The sequence below is a fragment of the Sciurus carolinensis genome, chromosome 11, assembly GCF_902686445.1.
Source record: "Sciurus carolinensis chromosome 11, mSciCar1.2, whole genome shotgun sequence".
Taxonomy (NCBI): domain Eukaryota; kingdom Metazoa; phylum Chordata; class Mammalia; order Rodentia; family Sciuridae; genus Sciurus; species Sciurus carolinensis.
In genome coordinates this window covers 9,247,110-9,260,215 of record NC_062223.1, presented here as the reverse complement: position 1 = coordinate 9,260,215, position 13,106 = coordinate 9,247,110, and the positions used below count along the sequence as shown (strand labels likewise).

Sequence of the window (13,106 nt, the reverse complement as noted above, 5' to 3'; positions counted from 1 at the left end):
GCTCGGCGCCTCCGTGTTTCTGACTGTGAAATGGGGATAGGGCTCCGCTTTCTAACCCCGCAGCGCAGGAAGATGATCAGGAGACCCGGAGGGCAGGTTTTAGGGTGCTCTGCAACCCCTGTTACTATGGTGCTCTCCATTTTACAAATGAGGAAACAGAGGACCCAAGACTTTCCCAAAGTCACACAGCGCCCAAGCCGTGGAAGTGGAACGCGCCCCCCGGATCTCCGCCACGAGATCTACCCCTGCACCCCCCAGCTGCGCAGTCCCTGGCTCCAGGGCAACCTCTTGTCTGGACCCGACCCGAGCGCCCTCGCCCCTATCCGGCCCCACCCTCCTCCCCCATATTTAGTGCGAATCCGATCCGGGGCTGGGCCGGGGCCTACTTAACGGGGCCCGGGTGTCCCGAAACGCGCGGAGCGGAGCCAGGAGCCCAAGCAAGATGATGATGGTTATGCAGCCCGAGGGTCTGGGGGCCGGGGAGGGGCCCTTCGCGGGCGGCGGGGGCGGCGAGTACATGGAACAGGAGGAGGACTGGGACCGCGACCTGCTGCTGGACCCGGCCTGGGAGAAGCAGCAGCGGAAAGTGAGTGCTCACCCATTTCCTAACGGCAAAACTGAGGCCTGGGAGGCCAGGGCACTTGTCCTGGGCATCTCAGCAGGTCCGGGCAGAGCCTGACTTTAACCTAGACTGCCACTCCCCAGCCAGGCTCTGCCCCGCAGCCCTCTGCTGTCCCCAGGGCTGGAAAAGGTCTGGGAGCCCTCGTGAGGAGCTTAGGATGTCAAGGAGAGTTCCTGGACCACTACCGCTCCCTGCCCCAGGGCTCATTTTCTTGGGCCCACTGCCTCAGTTCTGGGGCAAAGATCAGTTTGGGCCAGGAGATTCAAGTTGAGGGATGGGGGTTCACAAGAGTAATCATTCTTTCGGCCCTCCCCACACTCCAAATATTCCCAGGTTCCACCCCAGGGGAACAACCAGGCACACTAGGGATTGTGGGGGAGCAATCCTTCTCAGACCCCACCCTACCCTCTCCTCTGTATTCTCCCCAGGGCGCGATCCATAGTCACTCTGTCTCTTGACAGTTGAGGAGACTGAGGCCCAGAAGAGAAAAAGGGTAGTCCCCAAATCATACACTGTCAAAAAACAGGCCCCCAATCTGAGGATCTTTGTCCCTTGCCCCTCCCCCACTCCTTCACAAGATACCCCTCCCACCAGCGAGGCCCTGAGTCTGCTGAAAAGGCCACCAGGTCGGGAGGAGGGGAGCCCCGGGTCGCCTTACGCAGTAACCTGACTCTCCAACCAGATGGGCACTTTGTGCTGAGGCAGCGCCTTGGGGGAGCTGGAGAGGGGCACATGGCAGGTGCTGCCCAGACCCAGCCCTGTAGGGCACTTGGGCTCCTTTCTCCCTGAACTATTTTCACTCCCAGACTTTCCCTACTGGAGCGGGCAGGACACCTGGTTCCCTAAAGAGAACATTATCCCAGCTGGAGTGAGAAAAATTTGAGAAGTGGTGACTCGGGGTGGCCTGCGGGCATTTGCTCAGGGCTCCAGGAAGGACCAGGGCACCGGGGTGCTCCGTGGAATTTGCAGAATCTGAGAATCCCAGAACTTAGAATCAGAGCATTTCCGCTGGGTTAGATGACAGGAGTTGGCCCCAGGGGTCGAGAGGCTTAGCTGACTGGGCTGGGGTGCCCTGGGGTGACACGCTCCCCCCAGAGTCCCCCTGCACCTGTCTCTAAGCATGGCTGTGGTCCCTGGATTCGGCAATCTCCTGGTGATGTCATCCCTGCCTCTGGCTCCAGCCACCACCTGTTCTGCAACAACTATCCCCCCTCTAACCACCCAGGCCTCTCCCAAATCCAGGTCAACATGCCCCTCATATGACACATGCCAGTTTGTATCTTGCCTTTGTCACTTAAAATATCAGGCACATCCTTCATCCCAACCTACAGCCACCCACCTCAGCCATTCATCCAACAGCTGCACCAGGCGGGTGCTCTCTAAATCAATCAGCAGACCCTGGAGCGGGACATTTGGACCTTTTCTCTCTTGTCCAGTATTATTTATGACAAGGTTGTAATAAACATAAACACCCTGCGGTCAGCTTTAGCCCTGCCCCATCCCAGCTCCTGAGTGCTCCCTTTCTCACTGATGACTCCTCCATCCAGGGGCTTCCCACAGTCCCAGAGCACTCCTACTTCCTCCCTCCTGTTTCTTCTTCCTTCAGCCTCACCCAGAAACATTTGTTTGGTAAATATTTCTTTGGGAAGTCCTACTGTGGACCAAGGCTGTTTTAGGTGCTGGGATTCCACAAGAGGCAAAATAAAGCCCCAGCCTCTGTCTCACCCACCTGATCCTGTCTCATCCTGCTCACGGACACCCTTCCTCTCATGCCCTTGACCTCATCACCACCTCCTCACTTCTCCCTCTGCTCTGCCAAGCCATTGTCTCCACTCTGCAAACAAAATGAGGTTTCTGAAACACAGTTCTGCCCACCTCCCTCCTGCCTGAAGCTTTGCTGGCTCCCTGTGGTTCTAGGATCAAGTTCAAACTCTCCAGCTTAGCGCCCACAATCACACATGACCTGACCCTTGCCACCCCTCCGGCCTGCCTCTCACCACTGATACCCCAACACCCCCAGCTTCATTCCAGTAGTGCTCAGAAAGTTGTAGTCCCACAAACAGAGCAACTGTTTGTCACAGCACACTTGCCTGGGTGGCAGCCCCTGCCTGGAGTGCCCTTGCCTGCCCTTCCCTGCCTGAGGAGCTCCTGCTCTTCCATGAAGCTCAGATGGAATGTGAGCCTTTCCCGAGAGGCCCCCACCTGATTTGGACAGTCCCTCCCAGAGGTTACTGGGCATGTCTATCCCAGCACTTCTCAGACCAATGTGACTGTCGTTAAGAGTCATGTTTGGTCTCACCCAGACATGCTTGTCCCTCTGCCCTATCCAGAGCCAGAGCATCCAGACTACAGGGTTAGAAGGAACTGCAGGGAGAACAAATGCCCTCTCTAGTGCTTGGGCCCCCATCGAGTAACATAAGTATGTACTTAAACTCCAGCGACAGGGAGCTCTCTCCCTGCCATATTTACAGCAGCATCTTTCAGGTCCAACTCCCAAGGTCTCTGGAAAGCAGGATAAGGGAAAGAATTTCCAGGGCCACCTCCCAGGACTGTCTGCTTTGTGGTGTGGGAATGCTTTGAATTCCAGAATCCTGCCAGATTGGAGGAAGGACCAGAGACATCATAAGTCTGACCCATTAATTGTACAAATGCAGAGACCAAACCCCAGAGAGGGCAAGCGCTGACCCCAGATAACAGAGAGTAAGTAGCTGAGCTGGGGTTGAAGCCCAGCCTTGGACTCTCCCAGTGAAAGCAGCTTTCAGGGGCCCAAGATTCGGTAGGTTGGCAAAATAGAAATATTTATTGCACCAGGTTCCAGGTCACCTTCACTCCAAAAGACACACAGCTGTGTACCACTCGCATATCAGATGGAGGCTGAGGCTGATGTGGGGAAGGGTGTGGCTGTCACCTCCAGAGACCAGGTCAGACTGGTGCTCAGTGGATTGTCCACAGCCTGCATAGCGCTTGCACACTCCGTCTCCCTGGAGGCCAGTCCCAACCCTTGGGGTCCTGGGGTGCTTCCATCTGGAACTTCTGATGTCAGAAAAGCCATATCTCTCTGGGCTGGTCCCTGAACCTCAGAGGTACCCCCACTTTTGAATGTGCTAATTTTTTCTGAGCTCTCTTCCAGTGCTTAAGACCAGGCAAGGCTGGAGTGGACCCCGGTCCGACTCCACTTCTTCTCTTCCAGAACAACTACAGCTCGGAGAGGGCGGTGGGGGTGGGGGGCACTAGGCCAGGCTGCACAGCAAGTCAGTGGCCAAGCCTGACCTGAATCCAAAGCCCAGGGCTTTGGGATCTATCCTAAGGAGCCAGGACTGTGTCTCAGGTCCCTACACCCAGTCCCACTGTCTTCTCCCCCAGACTTTCACTGCCTGGTGCAACTCACACCTGCGCAAGGCCGGCACCCAGATTGAGAACATCGAGGAGGACTTCCGCAATGGCCTCAAGCTCATGCTGCTCCTGGAGGTCATTTCAGGTGACGGTGATGTGTGTACAGGGACCTCAGGACTCAGGGGTCTGGGGAACTGGAAGATGATAGCAGGAGAGTGCTGGAGGGGACGATGTTTGGGCTGCTTCTCGTGACTTTGACGCTTGGCCTCTGCTCTTACACTTAGGAGAGAGGCTCCCCAGGCCAGACAAAGGCAAGATGCGCTTTCACAAAATCGCCAATGTCAACAAGGCCCTGGACTTCATTGCCAGCAAGGGAGTCAAGCTGGTGTCTATTGGTGCTGAGGGTGAGGAGGGGCAGCAGGGACTGGGCAGGGCATGGGGGCTCTCCTGACATCAATGGGTGACCGCTGTGAGCCTCTGTTTCCTCATTTTAACAATGGGCATAATCATCCCTGCCTCACAGGAGAAACCGAGAGGAACAGATGTACCCAAAGTGCTGGCACAGCACATGGTGCCCAGTAGATGTTCAACTAATCATTTTAAAACAAGAATAAGGGAGCTGGGGTTGCGGCTCAGTGGTGGAGCATTTGCCTCGCATGTGTGAGGCACTGGGTTTGATCCTCAGCACCTCATAAAAATAAACAAAATTAAGGTATTGTGTCCATTTACAACTAAAAATATATATTTTTTTAAAAAAAAATAAAATAAGAATAAGTGTTTACAGAGTGCCTGCTAGGGGCTCACCTACTAGCCAGCTCTGGGGTGCAGAGCAAGAACCAGAGGGGACGGTGCTCTCAGGCCTGGACAAACAGGCGTTGAGCACCAGCCAAAATGGGCCCCTCACTTCCTCCTTGCAGAGATCGTGGACGGGAACCTGAAGATGACCCTGGGCATGATCTGGACCATCATTCTCCGCTTCGCCATCCAGGACATCTCAGTGGAAGGTGAGTGGTGGGGGAGGAGGACAGGAAAGGGCTGGCCCAGACCCCTTCCCAACTAATGCTCCCGTCCACCCCTTTGCCATCCAGAAACTTCGGCCAAGGAAGGCTTGCTCCTGTGGTGCCAGCGGAAGACAGCCCCATACCGCAACGTCAACGTGCAGAACTTCCACACCAGGTCTGTCAGTGGTCAGCGCTGGGGCAGAGAGAAGTCCGTCCTGATCAGTGAGGGCACAGAGTTGTCCCCCCCACCCTCTCCCAAGCCCCAGGGAAGGGAGGGGTCACAGCCAAGTTGCTGGAGCAGTATCTAAACATAGAAGGACTGGTAAATGTTTAATCAGTGGAACTGAATTCAGGAGGATCACAGAGAATTCCTGAGTCTTTAAGACATCCCCAGAAAGGCAGGCCGCCAGAGGGAAGCTGGAGGCCAGACACATCCAGAAATTGGTCTGGTCTAATCAAAGGGCATGTGGGGGAACCTGGCGGAGCTGGGAGATGGTCTGAGCTTGGTGACGAGGGACCTCACACACCAAGCCAAGAAGTGCACACTTTACTCCATTTTGTACTCGGGGCGTCCAGCAAGGCACAACTGGGGCCTCGGCTTGAGCCAGGCCTGACACCCACTTCTCTCTGTCCAGCTGGAAGGATGGCCTGGCGCTCTGTGCTCTCATCCACCGGCACCGGCCTGACCTCATCGACTATGCCAAACTGCGCAAGGTGGGCTTCTACTGCCCCAGCCCCAGCCCTTGACCTCTGCCCTCAGCCAGCCTTTCAACTCTTCCCTTCACACCCACCTAGGATGACCCCATCGGCAACCTGAACACTGCCTTTGAAGTGGCAGAGAAATACCTGGACATCCCCAAGATGCTGGATGCTGAAGGTGAGAGTGAGCCCCGCCCAGGTGAGGCCTCCCCTCACTCACGAGTAGGCCCTGTCCAACCTCAGCTGTGCACCCTGCTCGGCCCTCCCCCTGGGATGCTCTGCCCTACCACCAGGTCTCTGGTCACAGTTATTCCTGCCACTGTCCCCCTCCATCTTGTCGCCCTGCCCTCTCCTGCCTTTCCCCTATGGAATGGCTCCACCTTCATATCCTAGCCCCCTGGATTATCCGGGATAATCCAGGTCCCCCAAGACTGGCAGCTTCTCTGGGGCACATCCTGCCTCTGGACCCTGTGCCCAAGCAAGCCATTTAGTCACCGAAGCAGCAAACATTTTCTGAGCACCTGCTGTGTGTTGAGCCCTGGCTGTGTGGGCACTGATAAAGAACTGGTCTGCCCATGGACCGAGGGGCTCATGGACTTGGGAGAAAGACTGACAGAGTTACAGGGTGGTTACGGGTACCAGGCAGTGTGGGCTGGTCCCTAATGAGGGCCACAGTGTCTGTTCACTTACCCATGGCCTCATGCTTTGCTCACCTTGGCTTTGGGGATGAGGAAGATGCTGGGTTTGGGGTAGCAAACTGTGCTGTGAATAGATGTCACCACCCCTCCCATCCGAGGGGTTCCCCTCCCATCCGAGGGGTTCTCTGCCTGGCAGGGGCTTGAGCCATTCTCCACCCCTGGCTTTGGTCAACATGCACCCTGTTGCCCTCCCCAGACATCGTGAACACTCCAAAGCCAGATGAGAAGGCCATCATGACCTATGTTTCCTGCTTCTACCATGCCTTCGCGGGGGCTGAGCAGGTAAGGGGGCCTGCTGCTGCCCCAGGGCACTGCTGCCTGGGCTGGGCTCGCAGACCCGAGGGCCCAACTTGGGCAGCAGTCCAACATTTGGCAGTGCCACATGGTGTAGGTGGGCGTGCCACTGTCCCTGCTACACACACTTGGTCTTTAGGGAGTTCAGGAGCAGAGTCCTCTAACCTGGAAGCTCCCTCTCCACCTAAGAGATGTGCACCCCCATCCTTCTCCCTATTTGCCTGGCCCAGGTTTTCAAGAGTCTTATAGAGGGAGGCTGGGTTGAGGCATCCAAGGCAGTTTGTCTTATGCCAGCCCTCCTGCCACCCCGATCACAGGCAGAGACAGCTGCCAACAGGATCTGCAAGGTGCTGGCCGTGAACCAGGAAAATGAGAAGCTGATGGAAGAGTATGAGAAGCTGGCCAGCGAGGTGAGACTGGCCCAAGAGAGTCCCCTCCCACTGTGCTCTGCCCACCTTGGCCCTGCAGACCATCCCAACCCCATTAACCCCAGCATGGGCCTGCAGAGCCTCCCTCTTCTCAGAGTAGACTTAGCCTCTCCCCAGCCTCCTCCTGCTCCTCCCCACCCATCACCTGCCCTTCTGACTACCCAAGCTCCTGGTTAGTCACTGATTCGCTCCTCATTTATGGATCCCTTAGCTCTGGGTCAGCACGATCCTGGCCCCCAGACTCAGAAATTAACCACCCTGGAGCAGGCAGTGCAGCTCAGTGGTAGAGCATGTGCCTAGCATACTGGGGTTCAATCCCCAGTACTGAAAAAAACAAAAACAAAATAATTAACCACCAACTCCTTTCCTGATCAGGAGGGACAGATTGCCTGTAGGTGTGAAAGTTGCCCCATGAGGTCTGACCCTCTGGCCAGCCTCCGTGTGGGTGGAGAGGGGTGAGTGATGAGGGGCGGGTCTGCCCAGAGCTCTCAGCTTTGCCCCTGCCTGGCCCTGGCAGTTGTTGGAGTGGATCCGCCGCACCGTCCCATGGCTGGAGAACCGTGTGGGCGAGCCCAGCATGAGTGCCATGCAGCGTAAGTTGGAGGACTTTCGGGACTACCGGCGCCTGCACAAACCGCCCCGAGTTCAGGAGAAGTGCCAGCTGGAGATCAACTTCAACACGCTGCAGACCAAGCTGCGGCTCAGCCACCGGCCCGCCTTCATGCCTTCCGAGGGCAAGCTGGTCTCGGTGAGTTAGGCGGGCGTGGGGGAGGCCCCAGCCAGGTCCACATGCCTTGCGTGACTGTGGGCTCTGTATCCCTATCTGTACAATGGGCGAAACTCAATGGAGGGCACTTCTGCCTGCCCCACAGGACATTGCCAACGCATGGCGGGGGCTGGAGCAAGTGGAAAAGGGCTATGAGGACTGGCTGCTGTCAGAGATCCGGCGCCTACAGCGCCTTCAGCACCTGGCTGAGAAGTTCCAGCAGAAGGCCTCTCTGCATGAAGCCTGGACCCGGGGTAGGTACCCCTCGTGGGGCTGAGCCTCTCCTGGAGTGGAGTCCTAGCAAAATGCACAAGACCAGGGTAAGTACCCTGCAGGAAGCTGGAGACCAGATTTCTAGTCCCACCCTGACTTGCCACTGTGCAACCTCAGCCCCTCTTTGGACCACAGTTGATCTATAAATTCAGGACCTTCCCGGCCTTCTAGGCTCAGCCCCTCTCTAGGTCTCTGATTGTCATTTACCATTGTATTTGTATATGTAGCAAGTGTCCAAAGATGAGTCAGTCCTGAACTCTGACATCACTTGTCATACTCAATGTATATTGGTGCAAATATTGCATGCATCAAATATATCACTCTTGATCAAATCAAATCATTCATTCAGTATTCTGTCCGATGAGCCCTACCAGTTAGAACAAATAAAAAACTTGCTATAAAAAAATCAATGAGTCTTGCCTAACAATAATAAACAAACTCAAAGGAATTTTGGACATAATGAATAACAATCATTTGGTGTAAGGATTTCATAAAATTTCAGCTAGCTGTGTGACCTGGGGAAGTCATTTATCACTTCCTCTGCAAAATGCACAGGCACTCAATAAAGTGTCCCTACCACTATTATGGTTGTTGGTTTTTAATTGCAAAATTATAATTATCAGTCACAAAGCACTTTTACATTCATTATTCATTCCTCCAACAAATACTCGTTAAGAGCCTACCAAGTGCCAGACACTGTGCCAGGCGCTGGGGAAACAGTGGTGAGCAAGGAAATCAGGTCAGAGGCTTATGGGGCTCACAAAGTCCTTGAGAGGTAGTTGGAGACCAAACAGTTATAAAAACTGTGCCAAGGCTAGCCTGGGTAGTGCTGGGTCATTCACAGGCATGCCACTTCACTTTATCGCTCCGGGCGTTTCAGAGCAAACCCCTGGGGTAGCCCGGCAGGTGTCATCACCTGCCCTCACAACCCGGACCAAAGCCCCTGCTCCTGCCGCGGCCGCCCCTGGGTGACCGCAGCCCGGCCTCTCTCGGAGCAGGGAAGGAGGAGATGTTGAACCAGCGCGACTACGAGTCGGCTTCGCTACAGGAGGTACGGGCGTTGCTGCGGCGCCACGAGGCGTTTGAGAGCGACCTGGCGGCGCACCAGGACCGCGTGGAGCACATCGCTGCGCTGGCCCAGGAACTCAAGTAGGCGTGACCCGCTGCTGGCCCCGCCCCCGGCGACAACGCCCCACCCGGCTCCGCCCCGCTCCCCTCTGCCCTGAGACCCTCGGTTTCCCCGGGTTTGGTAAACAGCTGTGGTTCCAAGGTGGTCCTCCCGCATCACCACTAGCTCCGCCCCTCCGGGAGCCCCAGCCCCATCCCGCTCTGCTGCCCCCACTTCCCCGCCCGCGCTCAATCTGCCTCACCCCGAGGCCCGCCCGGTGACCTGGCCGGTCACTTCACCTCGGAGACCCAGTCTGCTCCCCCAAATCTCCCCATCAGCTTTGGCCTAGCCACTGCCTCTTCTCGCATAACCACACCCCCATACTCCAGGCGCCGCCTCTCCATCCAAGCACGTCCTGGGACTGGAGCTGTGGACCCACCGTGCCCACCTTCCCGCAGGGACACCCTACTTTATCCCCCACCTGTCCTGGCTCCCTAGGCCTTCACCAGGCACTGGGCCCAGCCCCAGGAGGGCAATTGGGGAAATCAAGTCCAGGGTCTGGTCCCGCACTCATCCTCTCTCTCACGCTAGTGAGCTGGACTACCATGAGGCAGCCTCAGTGAACAGCCGCTGCCAGGCCATCTGCGACCAGTGGGACAACTTGGGCACACTGACCCAGAAGAGGAGGGATGCGCTAGAGGTGGGGGCTAGGGCCAGGGAGCTGGAGCCAGGCAGAGGCCACCCCTGCTAGCAAGGTGCTAACTAACAGCTGTCCCCTGAACCCCTAGCGGATGGAGAAGCTCCTGGAAACCATAGACCAGCTGCAGCTGGAGTTTGCGAGGAGGGCAGCCCCCTTCAACAACTGGCTGGATGGAGCAGTGGAGGACCTGCAGGACGTATGGCTGGTGCACTCTGTGGAGGAGACCCAGGTGGGTGGAGGCACTGTGGGGATGGGGGTCGCTGGGTGGGACAACAGGAAAGCTGGCCCCAAAGCTGGGCTCCTGGGGGGTAGGGATGGTAAGAAAATCCCAGTTTCAGAGTGCTGGACAGGGAGGCAACCTGCCAGGACTGCTGGCTGGCCTGGGGCACACTGCTGCTCTCTCTGGTGCCCACAGTAGGTGGGAGATGCTGATTGATCCTTCTCACCTGTCACCCAAGAGCCTGCTGACAGCTCATGAACAGTTCAAGGCAACATTGCCTGAGGCTGACCGAGAGCGAGGTGCCATCCTAGGCATCCAGGGTGAGATCCAGAAGATCTGCCAGACGTACGGGCTGCGGCCCAGGACCACCAACCCTTACATCAGCCTCAGCCCACAGGACATCAACGCCAAATGGGACATGGTCAGTGCCCCCAGCAGCCCTGCCCTGTCCACCCCCACCTGCACGTTCAAACCACCCTGGAACCTCAGCTGTCCCAAGATAGGAGAAATAAAGCCCACCACAAGATCTGGGATCTGCCACAGACTGCATGGCATCGATAGGCCATCTTGCCTGTTGCAGCCCCGTCTGTAAAATGACAACAGCAGCAACTCCCACCAGAACTGATGTGCCAAATTAAATTTTTCATAAAAGCACCTATTTATAAATGATGTCATCAACCCTATTTTAGAGACGAGGACACCAAAGCCCACAGAGGTTGAGTAATCTGCCCCAGAGCTTGCCTACACAGTCTAATTCAGCTCACAGCAACAGAGGATAAGGTTGAGGGTTTGGGGCCCATCTCCCCTCAAAGCCATTGCTGGTCCCCAGAGCTGGTCTTGTCATAACTGCTCTCCTTCCCAGGTCCGAAAGTTGGTGCCCAGCCGTGACCAGACACTGCAGGAGGAGCTGGCACGGCAGCAGGTGAATGAGAGGCTCCGGCGACAGTTTGCCGCCCAGGCCAATGCCGTAGGACCTTGGATCCAGGCAAAGGTGGAGGTAAGGGCTTGGAGAGAAGGGCCAACCTGGGGCATAGGCCAGGGCTGGCCCCAGGGAGTTGGGATCCTTCATCCCACCTGGGTACCCTGCAGGAAGTGGGTCGGCTGGCAGCAGGGCTGGCCGGCTCTCTGGAGGAGCAGATGGCGGGGCTGCGGCAGCAGGAGCAAAACATCATCAACTATAAGAGCAACATCGACCGTCTGGAGGGTGACCACCAGCTGCTGCAAGAGAGCCTGGTCTTTGACAACAAGCACACTGTCTACAGCATGGAGGTGGGGACCCACCCTCTGGGGAGGGACAGAGGCCGCATGAGCTGGGGAAGCCTAGGTGCTCAGGAGGGCCCCCAGTTCAGCTTGGCAATGTACACTGTACCCACGAGGATACTGAGGCTCACGATGGAAAGTGAGCTATTTAATCACAAAGCGGTGTACTGCCAGGCCAGGATTTGCCTTGGCCAGTCAATCAATACTTAACACATAATAAATCATCGAACTTGAAGGCAGGAAGGGTTGCTGGTTGGTCACTCAGTGGAATCTCCAGATGGGGATAGTGGCCCAGTGAGGGGGAGGCCCAGGGTCACACAGTAGGTCAAGTGTGGAGCTAGAATACTGGCCAAACTCTGGCTGCCCACTGATTGGACCATCTCCCATTCTCCAGCACATCCGTGTGGGCTGGGAGCAGCTGCTCACCTCCATTGCCCGCACCATCAATGAGGTGGAGAACCAGGTACTGACGCGAGATGCCAAGGGCTTGAGCCAGGAGCAGCTTAATGAGTTCCGGGCATCCTTCAACCACTTTGACCGGGTCAGCAGGGGCCCAGCTCATCAGGGTAAGAGATGTGGGGACTGATGGGGCTTGGGAACCGAGGCTGACATCCACCCACCCCCTACAGAAGCGGAATGGGATGATGGAGCCTGATGACTTCCGAGCCTGCCTCATCTCCATGGGCTATGACCTGGTGAGTGCCCCAGCCTCTTCCCAGGAGTGGCATAAATGGTCCCGGTGCTGTGCCCTCCCATCATCTCCTCTATGCCTCACCATGCCCACGTGAGGCCACCAAAGATTCAGAAAGGTAACTTAACTTGGACCTGGTTCTGCAGCGACCTCCAGGTCTAAGCTTGTACTTTTTTTTTACCTCTGAGAAACAGCATATAGTGGGCTGTGGCCCCAGAAAATAAGTCAGGATCAATGAGAAGCAAGGGCAGGAAGCAGGTTTCAGCCTGGCATAGAGGACTGGTAAAGCCAGTTTGATCGAGGTCTTTTGGAGGAAAGGAGCTGGGGAAGCCTACGTGATCAGGAGGGCTTGGGTTCTGCTGGGGTTGTGCATGCCATGGCTGGACAGAACCCAGAAGGACACTGGGAGCCCTCCTGGCTTTTGTACCATGGGCCTGCCTGTCTTTCTGCAGGGTGAAGTGGAGTTCGCGCGCATCATGACCATGGTGGACCCCAATGCAGCTGGGGTTGTGACCTTCCAGGCCTTCATTGACTTCATGACCCGAGAGACAGCCGAAACAGACACAGCTGAGCAAGTTGTAGCCTCCTTCAAGATCCTGGCAGGAGACAAGGTGAGCCCCAGGTGGTGGAGGGCTGGAGGGCTAGAGGGCTGGGGCAGGGCACAGGACCCATGGGCCCTCAATGCTGCTTCTCCCCCAGAACTACATCACCCCGGAGGAGTTGAGGCGGGAGCTCCCAGCTGAGCAGGCTGAGTACTGCATCCGCCGGATGGTGCCCTACAAGGGATCCGGTGCTCCAGCTGGAGCCCTGGACTACGTGGCCTTCTCCAGTGCCCTGTATGGGGAGAGCGACCTCTAACCTCAGCCCCTGCAGTTCTTGACAGAAAACAGAGGGTGCTCCCTGTGGCTCATCCCATCCATCCGCCAAAGCCAGGGCCTCACAGACCAGCCAGCCGAGTATTTCTGAATAAAGACCCCGTGGGCTTCTCCTCATTTCCTTTTGGTTCCTGAAGC

The 13,106-nt window shown here is 56.6% G+C and overlaps 1 protein-coding gene across 1 annotated transcript; it reads left to right on the top strand.

Annotated features, from left to right (window-relative positions):
• The first annotated feature begins 414 nt into the window (after positions 1 to 414).
• Actn3 (actinin alpha 3) lies at positions 415 to 13,085 on the top strand. The gene is made up of 21 exons (XM_047517627.1): positions 415 to 586; positions 3,986 to 4,100; positions 4,240 to 4,359; positions 4,873 to 4,959; positions 5,044 to 5,131; positions 5,592 to 5,670; positions 5,752 to 5,833; positions 6,550 to 6,635; positions 6,965 to 7,057; positions 7,593 to 7,823; positions 7,948 to 8,095; positions 9,113 to 9,263; positions 9,814 to 9,922; positions 10,011 to 10,151; positions 10,381 to 10,563; positions 11,005 to 11,139; positions 11,232 to 11,411; positions 11,797 to 11,943; positions 12,032 to 12,097; positions 12,546 to 12,704; positions 12,793 to 13,085. The coding sequence occupies exons 1-21, from the start codon at positions 443 to 445 to the stop codon at positions 12,949 to 12,951; spliced, it is 2,703 nt and encodes a 900-aa protein (XP_047373583.1). The 5' UTR covers positions 415 to 442; the 3' UTR covers positions 12,952 to 13,085.
• Positions 13,086 to 13,106: the final 21 nt, after the last annotated feature.